The 13,574-nt window shown below is 47.3% G+C and overlaps 2 protein-coding genes and 1 non-coding gene across 14 annotated transcripts in view; 2 read left to right on the top strand and 1 right to left on the bottom strand.

The window, feature by feature from the left end:
• The first annotated feature begins 4 nt into the window (after window positions 1–4).
• The window catches only part of LOC102147946 (uncharacterized), an 18,073-nt gene continuing 4,503 nt past the window's right edge, over window positions 5–13,574 (top strand). For 2 of the 11 annotated variants that reach the window (XM_023643784.2, XM_023643785.2), the window contains exons 1-4: window positions 120–629; window positions 1,025–1,109; window positions 4,835–4,886; window positions 7,313–7,371. In XM_023643784.2, the coding sequence (XP_023499552.2) occupies window positions 282–629; window positions 1,025–1,109; window positions 4,835–4,886; window positions 7,313–7,371 (544 nt within the window). In that variant the 5' untranslated portion in view covers window positions 120–281. Of the gene's footprint in view, window positions 630–863; window positions 943–1,024; window positions 1,110–1,409; window positions 1,456–1,757; window positions 2,245–4,834; window positions 4,887–7,308; window positions 7,372–8,122; window positions 8,278–13,574 lie in introns of those variants that run through there. The other 9 variants (XR_011440128.1, XR_011440126.1, XR_011440124.1 and 6 more) reach the window with 9 other exon arrangements.
• On the top strand, window positions 755–836 carry TRNAS-CGA (transfer RNA serine (anticodon CGA)). The gene has a single exon. It is a non-coding gene; the product is annotated as a tRNA-Ser (tRNA).
• RNF41 (ring finger protein 41) overlaps window positions 6,399–13,574 on the bottom strand; it is a 23,205-nt gene continuing 16,029 nt past the window's right edge. For both annotated transcript variants that reach the window (XM_005611300.4, XM_005611301.4), the window contains 4 exons: window positions 12,213–12,484; window positions 11,435–11,570; window positions 10,972–11,075; window positions 6,399–10,126 (listed from right to left, as the gene is read on the bottom strand). In XM_005611300.4, the coding sequence (XP_005611357.1) occupies window positions 9,775–10,126; window positions 10,972–11,075; window positions 11,435–11,570; window positions 12,213–12,484 (864 nt within the window). In that variant the 3' untranslated portion in view covers window positions 6,399–9,774. The remainder of the gene's footprint in view (window positions 10,127–10,971; window positions 11,076–11,434; window positions 11,571–12,212; window positions 12,485–13,574) is intronic.

Here is a 13,574-nt window from a genome sequence, read left to right on the forward strand (position 1 = left end):
CCGGCCTGCCGGGCGTGGCGGCGGCGGAGCGCCGGGCGCGGGACCGACCCCGGCGGCCTCCCCGGGGGCGGCGGCGGCGGCGGCGGGAGCCTTAGGGAGGCGGCGGCTTCCTGGAGGGGGCGCACACTCTCTGAGGTCGCTCTTGACCCGACGCAAAGCCTCTTCGCTCTGTTTTTGCCTCTCAGCCCGGGGAGTGGGGGGCTTCTCTATCCTACTCCAAGAGGACGCCGGTCGCCCTAGGAGCCCCCAGCCCATAGCTCCGAGCGGTCCTCACCTTGCAGATGCCGGACCCCGCGAAGTCCCTAATCCCAAGGACCCCCACACCCCTTTACCCAAGAAGTTCTGCCTTCCACGCATCCCCGGGAGCTCCCGGTGTAAACGCTTCCCGAGTCTCCCTCACCCCTAACGCCCTGTCCCCGCAGCCCCTCTCGCCCCTTCACCCGAGGAGTCGCCCAGCCGCGACCCTGGGGACCCAGCCCCTTCCCTCCGACTGCTTCCTCTGCAGGCCTCGCCATCGCTTCCTAAATAGCTTTGCCCTCCTTGAGACCCTGAGTCTTCGCGGGGCGGAGACCCTCCCTCCTCGGGTCCCTAGTCCACTGGACGTCCCCTGCGAGCGGCGTGGAGGGGAGGTAAGGAGCGGGCGGGAGGAGGGCACCGGGCGCGCGTGGGAGTCGGCCGGGTCCCGTCGCCGCGCTCCCGCCGCGGGCGCACTGCGGACCCCTGTGTAAGCGCGAGGCGGAGCGCGGTTTTGGAAGTCACGGTGGCCGAGTGGTTAAGGCGTTGGACTCGAAATCCAATGGGGTTTCCCCGCACAGGTTCGAATCCTGTTCGTGACGGCCGTGTTTTTTTTTTTTTTCTTCGAGGATGTGTAAAGGGAACTCCTTGTCTTCTCACGTGTCTTTCGTGCAGTTCCCTTTCTGTCTTGGAAATAGAAGCTGAAAGGTCTCACCCCTGGATTTCGGGGGATGGAGGTGCCGTAAAGACGGCACCTGTGTACTTCATGACCAGAAGTCACATCTTGTAGGTCATTACAGTGAAGACCCAGGAAGCAGGGCCTGGAGAGAAAATTAAAGCTGTCATTTGGATTTCGTCGAGAAGGTGCGCCTCAGGTATTCAGGGCTGGGGGGAGGATCCTATTGAAACATAAACACTGCACATCTAGCTGGAGCTCGAGTGTGGGAAGATAACTATCACTTTTTATTGAGTGCTCATTATGTGTCAAGTACTGTGCTAAATTCTGTGTATGAACAAAGCTGGGGAGTTAATCCCTCCTCCAAACTCTAACCCTCCTCCAAGCTCTAGCCCTCTAGCCTCACCCCATTCTTCCTATCCCCCAGTTTCTGATTGTGGGGAATATCTAGGCTAGTACTTGTTGAGGATGTTCTTTTTGTATTTTGTTTCTTGCACAGCAGGATCTTCTCCAAGAAGGAGCCCTAAAGGGCAGGGGCTTCAAGGGTAATTCATACAGCTTTCTGCATGTTTATCCTTTGGAGTCTCCCACCTTCATACCATTGCTCATGCTGTTCTTTCCAAATCACCCTCACCCCCAACCCTTAAAACTTTCCATCCCACACATCCTTTGACCCCTGCTCTTTGATGCTCTTGATTACTCCTCCTGGAACCTATCAGTCTACCACCACCATCCACTAGGTTGCATGCAAGGCATTTCCTTTGACACACCTCTGCAGAAATTAATGAAAACAAGTTATATTTATCCTACCTCTTAAATATGTCTCGGATCTGTCCACTTTTCTCAGGAGTGAGTGCAGGCTGGACCCACCACTTGCTGGAGCCTTCATTTGGAAAGTGGGGGTAACTGAGAGGACCGCATGAGTCAATAGATGTGGCGCTGCACGAAAGCATTCACACTGCAGCCAGAGACCTTAAACCCTTCCGTGACTGCTTTCTGTGTTTCCTGACCTGGTCCCCTTCTCTCACTACTCTTCCATACTCTTCTTTCTCTCTCTACATCCCATCTACATCCCACCGGCACTCTTTCAGTTCCTTGTACAGTATTTGACGTTGTTCACGCTGTTCTCTGCCTGAAATGATGTTTCTCATCCTCGCCTCTACTCAGTCTCCACTTACTTGTCAGCTCTCCTAGGAAGTCTTCTCTAACCACCTGTTGCCCGCCACATCCTACGTCCTAATATTATTATGTGAAGTCTTTCTTCCCCTGTAGAATATAAATCCTGGCACATATAAGCCACTCAATTAAAAAAAAAAAAATCTTTGTTGAGTAAATGGATATTTTCTACAGTAGTTATGTGTACACGTTTTAATCTCCACTCAGACTGGACTATAAGCTTCTTGAGAGTTAGGACTGTGTATTTTATTTGTTTGTATCGCCTCTTCTAGGCCTTACACGTAGATGTGGTCGAATCTGTATTGGAATGAATGAAAGAATCTAGTAGGCTCAGTACTCCTTTTTGCGCATGCTCTCAGATTTGACTATTTGGAGAGCCGAGACCAAAATTGACCAGCAGAGGGCAACCGACAATAACGTTGTGAAGGGAAGAAAGCTCCAAGGTTTACAAAATGGAGGCCCTGGACCGAAAAGAAGGTGGTGGGGATGTTTGATACTCGGAGATCCAACCTTTCGCTCTCAAATGCTTCCCTTGTAATTTTTGGGGGAGGCCAAGCCTTCGAACCTTCATATGCAATAGATAATTTCAAATTTTTACAGCCCACCCCAACTCCCGAATTCCTTCACCCTCTCCCTTTCCATTCCCAAAAATCCTATCCATCCTTATATCTTTCTTTGCATTGCAGCATCAGGCCCCTTCTTTTTCTCCCCATTTACATGTTTATTACATTCTATCCACTGGCATTCTTTAGTTTCTGGTTCAGTATTTGGCCTTGAAGTTACCTTCTCCACTGAAGGTTGTAATCCTACTCATTTCAACCTCCCAAGGAACCTTCCATAAATAGCCTTCCATAACACACTCAAATTCCCCTACTCCACTGGATCAATCCTGAATTAATTCAGAAAAAACAAAATTACACCTTCACTTGACACTTCCAAATCACCACGTTGTTTTCTACTTCCTTTTATTCTTTGAATAAAATGTATCTCTGCCTCCAGCTACATACTATCTTAACACCTTGTTGTAGAAAGCTTTGCTATGTTTGAAACCACTGATTTCTTATTGTGGTTTAGAGACACCATACTCTTCTTTTTCTCTTAGAATACTATTTCTCCATTTCATTTGTTTTCTCCCTCCTTCTGTAGAATTCTACCAAAGCTTCATTCTTCTCCTTCCTCTCAAGACAGAAATCCCAAGCCACTGTCCCAGGCATGGCCTTGCAGCCAAACTGTGGTGCTGTGTCTCTAGCTACCTATGTATATGTTTCCATAGCAGACTGATTGTCACCTCAAACACAAGCAAAACTTCTCTTCCTTTCCCAGGATCACGTTCTCAACTTTTTCCATTTCTGTTAACACTATTTTCTCAATTCCCTCTAGTTTCCAACCTTAAGAATTATCTGACATTTTCTTTTCTCCCATGCCCATCATTCATCAATCATTGCTTCGTCCATCACATCATCTAATTGATGCTTTTGTTAGAATGACCTTACAGGTTCCCCAGTTTCACCACACTTAAATCTCTAAAACACTGCTTTCATCATATTCCCCCGTCCAGGAACTTCAACGCCCCATCTGATCAAACACATGCTCCTATTATCAACACACTGGCCTAAATCACCCATTTTTTTTATCCTTAATTCTTCCCAGTAAGATACCCCCAATCTAATTGGGTTGGGCGTCCATGTGTCAGCCTCTAATTCCTTCTTTCATGTGGGTCCTTCTGTTTCTTCATCTTATAACCAACGACTAGCTAATGCCACCCTATACTGGTCTTTTCAGCTACCAATTCTTAGATCTTAATCAAAATTTCTTTCATGTGACTGAAAAGCTAATGTGGGGGAATCTAACAGACAAGAATATGTTATCCCCTTCCAAGTTGTTGACGTGTCCCAAATGTTAAGAGGCACAGATCTCTGCACTTCATCCAGTAAAGTAAATCATGAGAGGACTTCGGCCGAAATGATCTCAACCTGCACTTGTTTCAGGAATGCTGTCACTGCACAAAACATTTCTGAGAGTCCTTCACAGATAGTTTATGGGCCATATTTAAATGAGTCATTTCTTCAAAATTACTTTTTAAAAAAAAGCTGAAGCATTAGCCAACTTTATCATGCATCTATTTTCCAGATTTGTGTTCCAGATTACTTCTGGAATTCCCCCAAAGCCCCATTCTTAGCCTTCTTCCCGTTCTCTCCTTTACTGTTTGTATTCATTCCTAGGACTTCTTGATCACCTTTGGGCTGGTAACTCCCATATCCACATCTTTAACCCTAACTTCTTGCTTTTAAGCTCCAGACCCACATTTCCACTTGCTGGCTAAACACTTCTATGTGGAAGCACTTCCAACCCAGTGTTCTCCAAATGAACTCATTACTTCACCCCTGAAACCTGCTCATCCTCTTCCCCTCCCTGTTCAGGTTAATGACACTACTTTTTTAGTCACAGACTAGAAACCGGTCTATCCGTGACTCATCTTTGGTTACGTGCCCCTTGTTACATACAGCGGTTAGGAGCTCAGGCTCTGGAATGACTTTCTGGGTTTAAATCCCAGTTCTGATTATTAGCTGTGTGAATTTTGTCCTTTGTCTGTTTCCCCACATAGAAAATGAAGATGATAATAGTGCCTTTTTATAAAGTTGTTGGGATGACTAGATAGTTAATATTTAGAATAGTGCCTGACTCACAGTAAATGCTCAATCTGGCTCTTCCCCACTGTCCTCACTGCCAATATCTGATCCTGTTCAGAACTCAGCTCCAATGATTCTTCTGAGAAGCGTTCCCTCTTGCATTCCACCAGGTAGGTATTTGACTTCTTTCCTCCTCGTTGTTCCATTGTACTTAGTCCATATCTATTAGCAACACACTGTCCTAAATTTCCCATTACTTGTTCAAGGGTATGTCACCTAAGCAGCTGTAAATTCCTTTAAAGACTTGTTTCTCGATTATTTGTGTATTTCAAATACCCAGCGCCATGTCTGGCACATGACAGGTAGGTATAAATGTTGGCTGAGTGAATCTAGTCAGTTACTAAGGCCTGTCAGTGTCTCTTGCCCTCTTTCCTGCTCTATTTTCAAGCTCTAATCCTCTCTTGCATAAATTACTGCAAAGCTAATATTGTCACCAATTTTTCAGTCTTCCCATTGGCATCAGAATAATGAATTGGAAGTCACTCTTCTTCTCAAAAACTTACCTATTATCTTAAAGTCCAAATTCCCTGCCATGTATTCAAAGCCTTCTAAGAAGTGGCCCCAAATTATTTCTAGTCTTAGCTTCCATTACTTCCTTCAACATAGTCTATGCTCCAGATTACACTAATCTCTTCCTTTTTCAACATATCCTTCACCTCCACTTGTTTTTATTTTTTTTAAAGATTTTATTTTTTTCCTTTTTCTCCCCAAAGCCCCCTGGTACATAGTTGTATATTCTTCGTTGTGGGTCCTTCTAGTTGTGGCATGTGGGACGCTGCCTCAGCGTGGTTTGATGAGCAGTGCCATGTCTGTGCCCAGGATTCGAACCAACAAAACACTGGGCCGCCTGCAGCGGAGCGCACGAACTTAACCACTTGGCCACGGGGCCAGCCCTCCACTTGTTTTTATTTATGCTGTGATCTCAAGCTAAAACACAGGCTGCACACTGGTGGACCTCTTTTTGGCCCACAAGAAGTTTTTAATTGAGCCAACATTTAAAAGTTGTGATGTTTGCATAAACATTAGGATGACAAAAGGTTCTTGAAAAATAAGACTTGGCAATATTGGGCCCCTGTTCTTGTACAGCAGCAACCAGCTGGAGCTGCTCTGCCAGCTGCCCCCTTCTCGCAGGGCACGTATTCATCACCTAGCCAGCTTTAAAAAAATCTCTCAACATTACAAGCGTACAATGAAGAGATCAGGCTAATGGTGTGACAACTGGGCCTATCTCTGATGTTACACAACATAAAGAACCTCTCTCCTGTGATGTCGTCTATCTCCAGAACTGTATGACTGAATCTCTCAGACTCTAGATCTAATTCTGTTTAGTAAAAATAGGGGCTAGAGGAACAAGTTAAAGGACACTGTGAAGGAGTCAGTCAAATCCAAAAGACCTCTCTCCAGCACAGCTGGCCCAACTCTTCAACGAATTAGTGTCACCAAAGAAAGGCTGTTCCAGGAATCCAAAGTAAGAGATTTAAAGAGTTAAGACACATTACCTGGTGTAATGCGTGCTTCCTGGTTTGGATCCAGGCTTAGAGGAAACTCAGCCCTAAAAGTACTTTTCTTGGGACAATTGGGGGAATGTGAATACAGGTTTATATTAGATTAAGGATAGACTGTTAATTTTAAGCATTTATTGTGGCAATGTAGAAAAACGTGATTTTGCAAATGTATATACTGAGGTAAAAAATTAAAACCACCAACCCTTTGTACACTTCCCTGCCCATTCTCCTGAACTGTAAAGGTCTAGGGTTGGCGAACTTACTGTGAAGGACCAAACAGCAAGTATTTTAGGCTTTGTGGGCCATAGTTCTGGGGCAACTACTCAGCTCTGCTGTTGTAATCTAAAACGGCGTAGACAATACACAAACAAATGGGCATGGCTGTGTTCCAGTAAACTTTGTTACAAAAGCAGGCAGCAGGATGCAAACTGTGTTTGTCAACCTCTGATCTAGAACAAACACCACTTCTGAAAAAGTCTTTCCTGGTACCCATCAGAATCAGTGGCTCACATTTTGCTTGTAGACCCACTTACCACACCAATCATCTCTCTCGTATATGTACTCATCTCCATTAGGGAGTAAGTTCTTGAAGGTAGGTGCCATTTTGCTTTATGAACCCCCTGACCCCTCCAGTGAGTTCCTTGCAGAATAGAAACTTAATGAATATTGTTTCCAAAAACCAAGTCTAACCTAAAAGGAAGATTTGGCACCATTAATGACATTCAAAAGAATGAGCAGCAGTTCTGAAAGTAATTCTGAAGGAGCTTCAGGGAAAGTGCACGGGTGGTATCACTAGAGTGACTAGTGCCTTGTGTGCTGTGCATGGCGATGTGTCGTCAGCATTGTATAATCAGACTCGTGTGTAAGTGCAGTAGACTTGGTGGGCACAGGAATGCCCAATGCCTCCCCCCTTTTTAATCCCATTAGAGTATCTACGATACTATTAGATTTACATCAGGTGCATGGAAAATGCTCAACAAATTTAAACTACAGTACTGGGGGAAAAGATGATTTTCTTTTTTGCAAGACAGGGAGAAGATGGCAGCAAATGCCTCCAAAAGGGGTTCTCAAGGTTTGACAACCATCACAGGTACAGCCGTCCCAGGTTCCCTTTCTCATGTTTACTTTCTTGGTTAGGGGACACCAGGGGGTGGGGGTGGGGTTGGCGTGGAGGTGTCCCTGGCTACAATGGAATTCCAGATTCCACAGCAAAGGTCTCGTGGGACAAGGGAGAAAGGTGCATGCATATCTTCTGTAGAAAGTATCATCAAACCCCAGGGAAGACATGGAACTGGGGGCAAAGGCAGACCCTGGGAAGAACACAGTTCAGGTCACTGGAGACAAAGTGTTGGCTGTTACAGAACAGGGGATGAGAGGGAAGGTTAGAGGAGGGCGCACAGGTGCACACGACTACCAGACAGACATCCTCCTAAAACAGAGGTTAGTTCTAAGATCAGGGTAGGTTACAAAGTCAGAAGTAAGGGAAATTAAGGTGAGAGAAAGGCCAAAGCAGAGGAGAAGCCTTCACAAGAAGGGGAGTGATGCTGAATTAAGAATTTAGAGTTGAGTAAAAGGTTTATTAGTGCAGTCAACACCACGGAACAGCACATATAACACAACCCGCAACCCGCAGAGACACTAGTGCAAAGGGTAGGGAAGCTTAACAGCTTCCTGGCTCCAAGTGAGGGTGACGACAGGAGGGTATGGGCCCTGGTAAGGCAGGCAGGGGCAGAGGGGAGTGGAAGAAATGCAGTAACCACACTAAGTATAGCAGCGTTTTCAAATTCCTGAGCACAGTGTCCTGGAGCTGGAACAAATGACTGTTCCCTACTCCCTTCAAGCTGTATCCCTCCACCCCAATCCCAGTGGAGCCGTGACCCAGCTACACAGACCTACAGCAAGCTGGCCTGGAAGAAAACTCCAAAAAGAAGCTGTTATATGGCCATCTCTCTTTAACCCCACTCCCACCTGCATATTAAAATAATCACACCCACTATCCTTCCCCTTCTCTTACTCTGCCAGTCACCCAGGGGATCAGGGAATGCCCTGGGTACCCTGAAATGGAGCTGAAGCCCTTAGGGGGCATGAGTGAGACAGAGCACAGCCTGTATCCGATCTTGCCTGGGAAAGCTTAAAACCGGCTATATATATCCAAGGAAACTGGGGGAGGGGGTAGAAATGTCTTCAAAATTAATACGTGAAATACAGAGTTTTACGATGAGACCCTGGAAGGGCTAGGAGCAAAGTTGTCCAAAGGACACAGGCATTGATGCTGGACTGTCATATCCACTGCTGGAACAGAGGAAGCTTCTCCTCTCAGATGGGCTTATGCAGGGTTGGGGCAGACATAAGTTCAGCCAAGAACTCCCTTGGCCCTGCCTATGTTAAAGCCAAAGGTTGTGCTGAAAAGGAAAAATAGAAAACAGACCCCATCCCTGTCCCACCCTATCCAGAATCCCCACAATAGGAACAGCAAAAGAAAAGCTTTAAGTTTTGTTAATTTTTTTTTTCTTTTTCCTTTCTTAAAAAAAAGTAAATAAATTAAATTGCCAACAGTGTGGCTGGGCTGGAAAAGTGGGGCAGCTATAACCGGGCCATTCTTAAAAAAAAAAAAAGTGGGAGGGAGGAAGGGAGGGAAATGTAACAAACAACAACGGCCAAAGGAAATTATCAAAATAACTAGTTACAATCACAGGGCGGGCGGGGGGTCTATGGAACTATTATGGCCTGTGCCACAAGAGGCAGTGCCTACCCAATTTCAGCAAAAGCCAGAGCTGCTTCCTGCTGAGCATACTCACCCCAAGACTAACCCCCCTACCCCCAACCCTGTCATTCCCTAATTATGAGAAAGCGTAGGAAAGAAGAGCTCATCTGGAAATTTTCAACGTCCCAACCTGCAGACCTGCACACCTTTAAGGTGGGCTGAACAGGGTATTGCTTGGCACAGAGGTCCAGTCCTCCCCTAAAGGCCATCAGTGATGGCCAGTTCCTGGCCTCATTTATTTCTAGGGTTTGGGTTCCACCCTTACCATTTCTTCAGGATGTCTGCTCCCCAGGGCTGCCCTCTCACTGCTGTCGAGAGTCAACAGGCCTGCCTGCTCGGATTCCCTGGTTTGGAAGGAGGGGAAAGTTGAGAGATTCCTCACTCCACCCTGATCCTCTAGAGAAAATGAGTATCTTTGTGCTTTCTGAAAATATCTGGAACCAGGGACTCTAGGCAGGAAAACAGATATAGAAGGGGGACTTTCCCAACCAGCCTGAACATTTACACACATCTTAAGGGAAGAAATTAGGCAAAAGGAGGGAATCTGGGTTTCCCACCTGAAAGGCTGAGCAAGGTGCCCTGGGGCCCTTCTGTGCCAGAAGAGCAGGGAGATGTGTGGCCCTAGTGTAAGCCACGGTATTAAGGAGAGTGGGGAGGACTCAGGGCCCAGCTGCTGCAGTGATGGGATTTTCTGATTTCCACCTCTTCCTGATAGACCGTCGAGATCTCTTAAATCTCTTCCACACCGTGCGCAAATATCATGACAAGCCCCGGCTCCTGGACCATGTCATCGCCCATATGCTGGTTCTCACAGGCCATCACAACAACAGCCTGCTTGCCAGGGATGCGCTTGGCCACGTAGTTCTCATAGTAGCGCCGGTTCATCTGTCTTGTCTCTAGTGTGGCCAAACCTTGGGGCCAGCTACGCTCATGGGCATTTTCAATCAGCTCGTTGACGATAGAGGCAGGACAGCCACTCTCCACCAGGGAGCGCTTGATTACCGCCTGGAGTACAGCATCTGGGGTCGAGATCATCCCTCCCCAGCGGGTCACTCTTGCTGGCTGCAGGGAGTTCACCCACCTGTGTGGAGGGAGATGGAGGTGATCATTCCAGCTCATCCCCTTTCCTTGCGTTGACTTTTTTCTCCTAATAGGAACGACCACCCACTCTGCACTCAGCTTAACCCTATTCTTCCTTCTTTCCTTCCAATGTTGGGTGAGAAATTCCAAATCTTTCCCTGCTTGGTCCTATCTGAGTCACCACATGTTACTCACCAGATCAAACTCCATGAGTTTAGGGTCTCTGTTATTTTCCTTAAAAAATCTCCCTACTTAGCACACATGGTACCCGGCACGTGTGTAAGTGCTCAATCGATGTTTACTGGAAGAGGCAATCGTTCTCTGTACTGGTCCCACGCAGCACGGCTGCACTAACTGCATCGAGTCACACCTACAGATCAGCTGCGAACTGTACAGGACTCCAGACCCGAAAGGGACCTTAGACTTCACCTGTCTACTTCACTTATTTTTGCTGCATTTTAGATCACTTTCCTGGATTTGCACTCTCTCTCTTCTCTGGAGTATAAGCTACCTGAAGACAGGGACGATATCTTCTGTTTCTTTCTGGCTCTCCTAGTACTCCACAGTCTTTGATACAGGGCTTTGTACATGTGGGTACTCACTGAATTCTGGGTAAACTGCATCCTTGGGTAAGCTTTCCCTTCCATTCACCCAAAAGAATAAGAGATCCTATATTGGGGCTGAAGGTTATCCTCTCTGGCCCTGTCCTTCATCCCAACATCTGAAAAGCGGTGGCCCCAGCCCAGCCCTTATTACCCTCCTCCTGCCACTCCCCTGCTTGTGCTCCTTTCAGGGCTCAGTGCCAGGAAATGGAGTGAGTGACTCCACATCCTGAGTGACACTCACTCTAGGATCTCGTTGTATTCAATTGTCTCCTCCAGGTTCTGAAGGTTGGGGTTGACACTGCGGATCGCACGCATGTATGCCTTTAGCAGCTGGATGTCTCGCTTCTGTTGGAGGGAAGGAGAACCAGGGATGATGGGTAAAGGAGACAGCAGATGAGACAAAAGTTTATCAGAGAATGAGGGCAATTGAGAGATCTGGGGAACAACCGGCCTGTAAGCTTCATGAAGACAGAGATAGGACTGTCTGATTCATAGCTGTATCCCCTCTTCAGAGAGAAGGTGTTTGAGAAACGTTAGGTGAATGGATGACATTGGGATGAAAGGAAGTGAGAGCTCCAATCTGATTTCCTACTGAGCCACAGGCAGAGCATCCACTCACCCAGGCTCACAAGCACCAGCACAGATCTGCACACTCACACAGTGCTTCTCACCCATGTTCTTTCCCCATGTTCTCTGGGCCCCACCTGCTCTGCCAGCTGGTGCTTGTGTTCAGCTGACGTCTTCTCTAGCTCTGCGATGCGTGTCTGCTGCTGCTGTACCACTGAGCGCAGGTGCTTGATGCAGTTGTGGTTTGGCAGCTCATCTTTGGGCATCTCCAGCCTGCCACCCAGGGTGGGAAAGAGCAGAACAGGAGCATCAGTGGGACACGTGGGCCAAGGCAGAAAAGTGCTGAGAGGGCCTTCTCCTACCCTACATTTCTAACATTCATTCAGGCCTTCCTCCTGTTTGTTCCCCTCACTTCCTTCTCCCCAGCATCCCCCTCACCCTTCTGCTCTCTACTTTCTCGAGGCTTCTTTCCCTCTTTCAGCATGGCTCTCCTTTCCTGCAGGTTCTGCCTGTGCACTCACTCCTTCTAAGAGGCCCTAGATTCACAGCTCCAGCTATTAGCATTTAGTCAAATCTTTCACATCCCAAAGAAAGAAAAAAATAGGGCAAGAGGAAATATGAGAAGGCTGGAAATTAGAGCGGTTAATGTGACAAAGAGAAAGTGTCCTGGACCGAGAGGAAAGATAAAGTAAACCAGTTTTCAGTGTTATCACACAAACTGTCAAATCACTGTCCCCCTTCTTTTACTAAAGCAAGAGCAAAAGGATCAGAGCTGGAAAAGCAGCACGAAAAAGTGAGGTCTTGAGGCAGCGAGCCAGGGAGGCCAAGCACACTCCTTTCCTACATGCCCAGGAGACCTCAGCTAGTGAGCAGGGGATCAGGGACGGGGTATAAATGGGAAGGCCGGAATCTCACCCGCAGCCCTGTTCACAGGTCACAGGCCGTTTTGGGTTGTGCTCACAGTCGCTGAGGTGAGACATGAGGTTGTCAAGCCGGACAACAGCACTGCAGCCAAACACAGCGTTATCGCAGGCAATCTGCAGCTTTGACAACATGTTCCGCATGATCCGAGGTACTGGGCGCAGGTGTGCAACCGTCACAACACTACGGTCCACCGGACACGTCTGCTGCTGAGAGAACCACTGGGTGATGCAGGCGTTGCAGAAAGCATGCTCGCAATGAGGTGCCTAGAAGGGAGAGTAGGACAAAAGGGGCACAAGAGAATTAGCAGGTGCTGAGAGCCTGGACTGGATAATGCCGCAAAACCAATCAAGCTCTTGAGCGGCTTCCATGACCAGATGTCCCTGGGGTCATGGCAAAGTACAGATGTACCGTGGGCAAGTCACTGTGGGAGACAGGCTTCAGATATGTGTCCTGTGCTCGAGATTCCAAACGGATTGTGACATAAGACAAACAAGTAAAAAGTTATATAACAATAAGATACAAATAATATTCTAGGACAATAGGAGAGATGACACAAAGCAGTGAATTATTAATTACCAACTGGATTGCATACACAATAACTGCCAAAGAATCCCAGAGGAGGGTGACATCTTTCCAGGCGAGGTCAATCAGGGCAGGTATTTATGGAGAGGACAGAATTTGATATGGGTCTTGAAGGATGAGTAGAGAGGAGTGGGGACAGAGATTTACTGGCAAAAGTTCAGTGTAAGAAAGCAAAACAGGGGCTGGCTGGTGGCGCAGTGGTTAAGTGCGCACGTTCCGCTCAGGTGGCCCGGGGTTCGCCGGTTCGGATCCCAGGTGTGGACATGGCACCGCTTGGCAAGCCATGCTGTGGTAGGCATCCCATATATAAAGTAGAGGAAGATGGGCACAGATGTAGCTCAGGGCCAGTCTTCCTCAGCAAAAAAGAGGAGGATTGGCAGCAGATGTTAGCTCAGGGCTAATCTTCCTCAAAAAAAAAAAAAAAGCAAAACAAAACAAAAGCCTGGAACTCCTGGGGAGAGGTTAGGAGTCCTCTCTGTGGGCCCAAGTTCTTACTGATGAGGGCTGACCTGAGGCATTGCCCTGAGGCCCAGTGGCCAGGCCCAGCCTCCAAAACAGGGCTGGTTTTTTGTAGAATCACATTCTTTTCAGTTTCACAAAGATCATATTTCAGCCTACTTCTTTGCTAACTCAGGTAACCTCTAAAGGTAATCCTTCAAAGTGAGAGGGTTCCTGGCCTCCAGGACAGGACAAACACAGCAGGTGCTTAGTAGATGGTGACGAATGAATGACTAGAATGCTGTGTCTCAAACACTCTCCCAGGTACTTAAG

Source organism: Equus caballus, chromosome 6, assembly GCF_041296265.1.
Source record: "Equus caballus isolate H_3958 breed thoroughbred chromosome 6, TB-T2T, whole genome shotgun sequence".
In the NCBI taxonomy this organism is placed as follows: domain Eukaryota; kingdom Metazoa; phylum Chordata; class Mammalia; order Perissodactyla; family Equidae; genus Equus; species Equus caballus.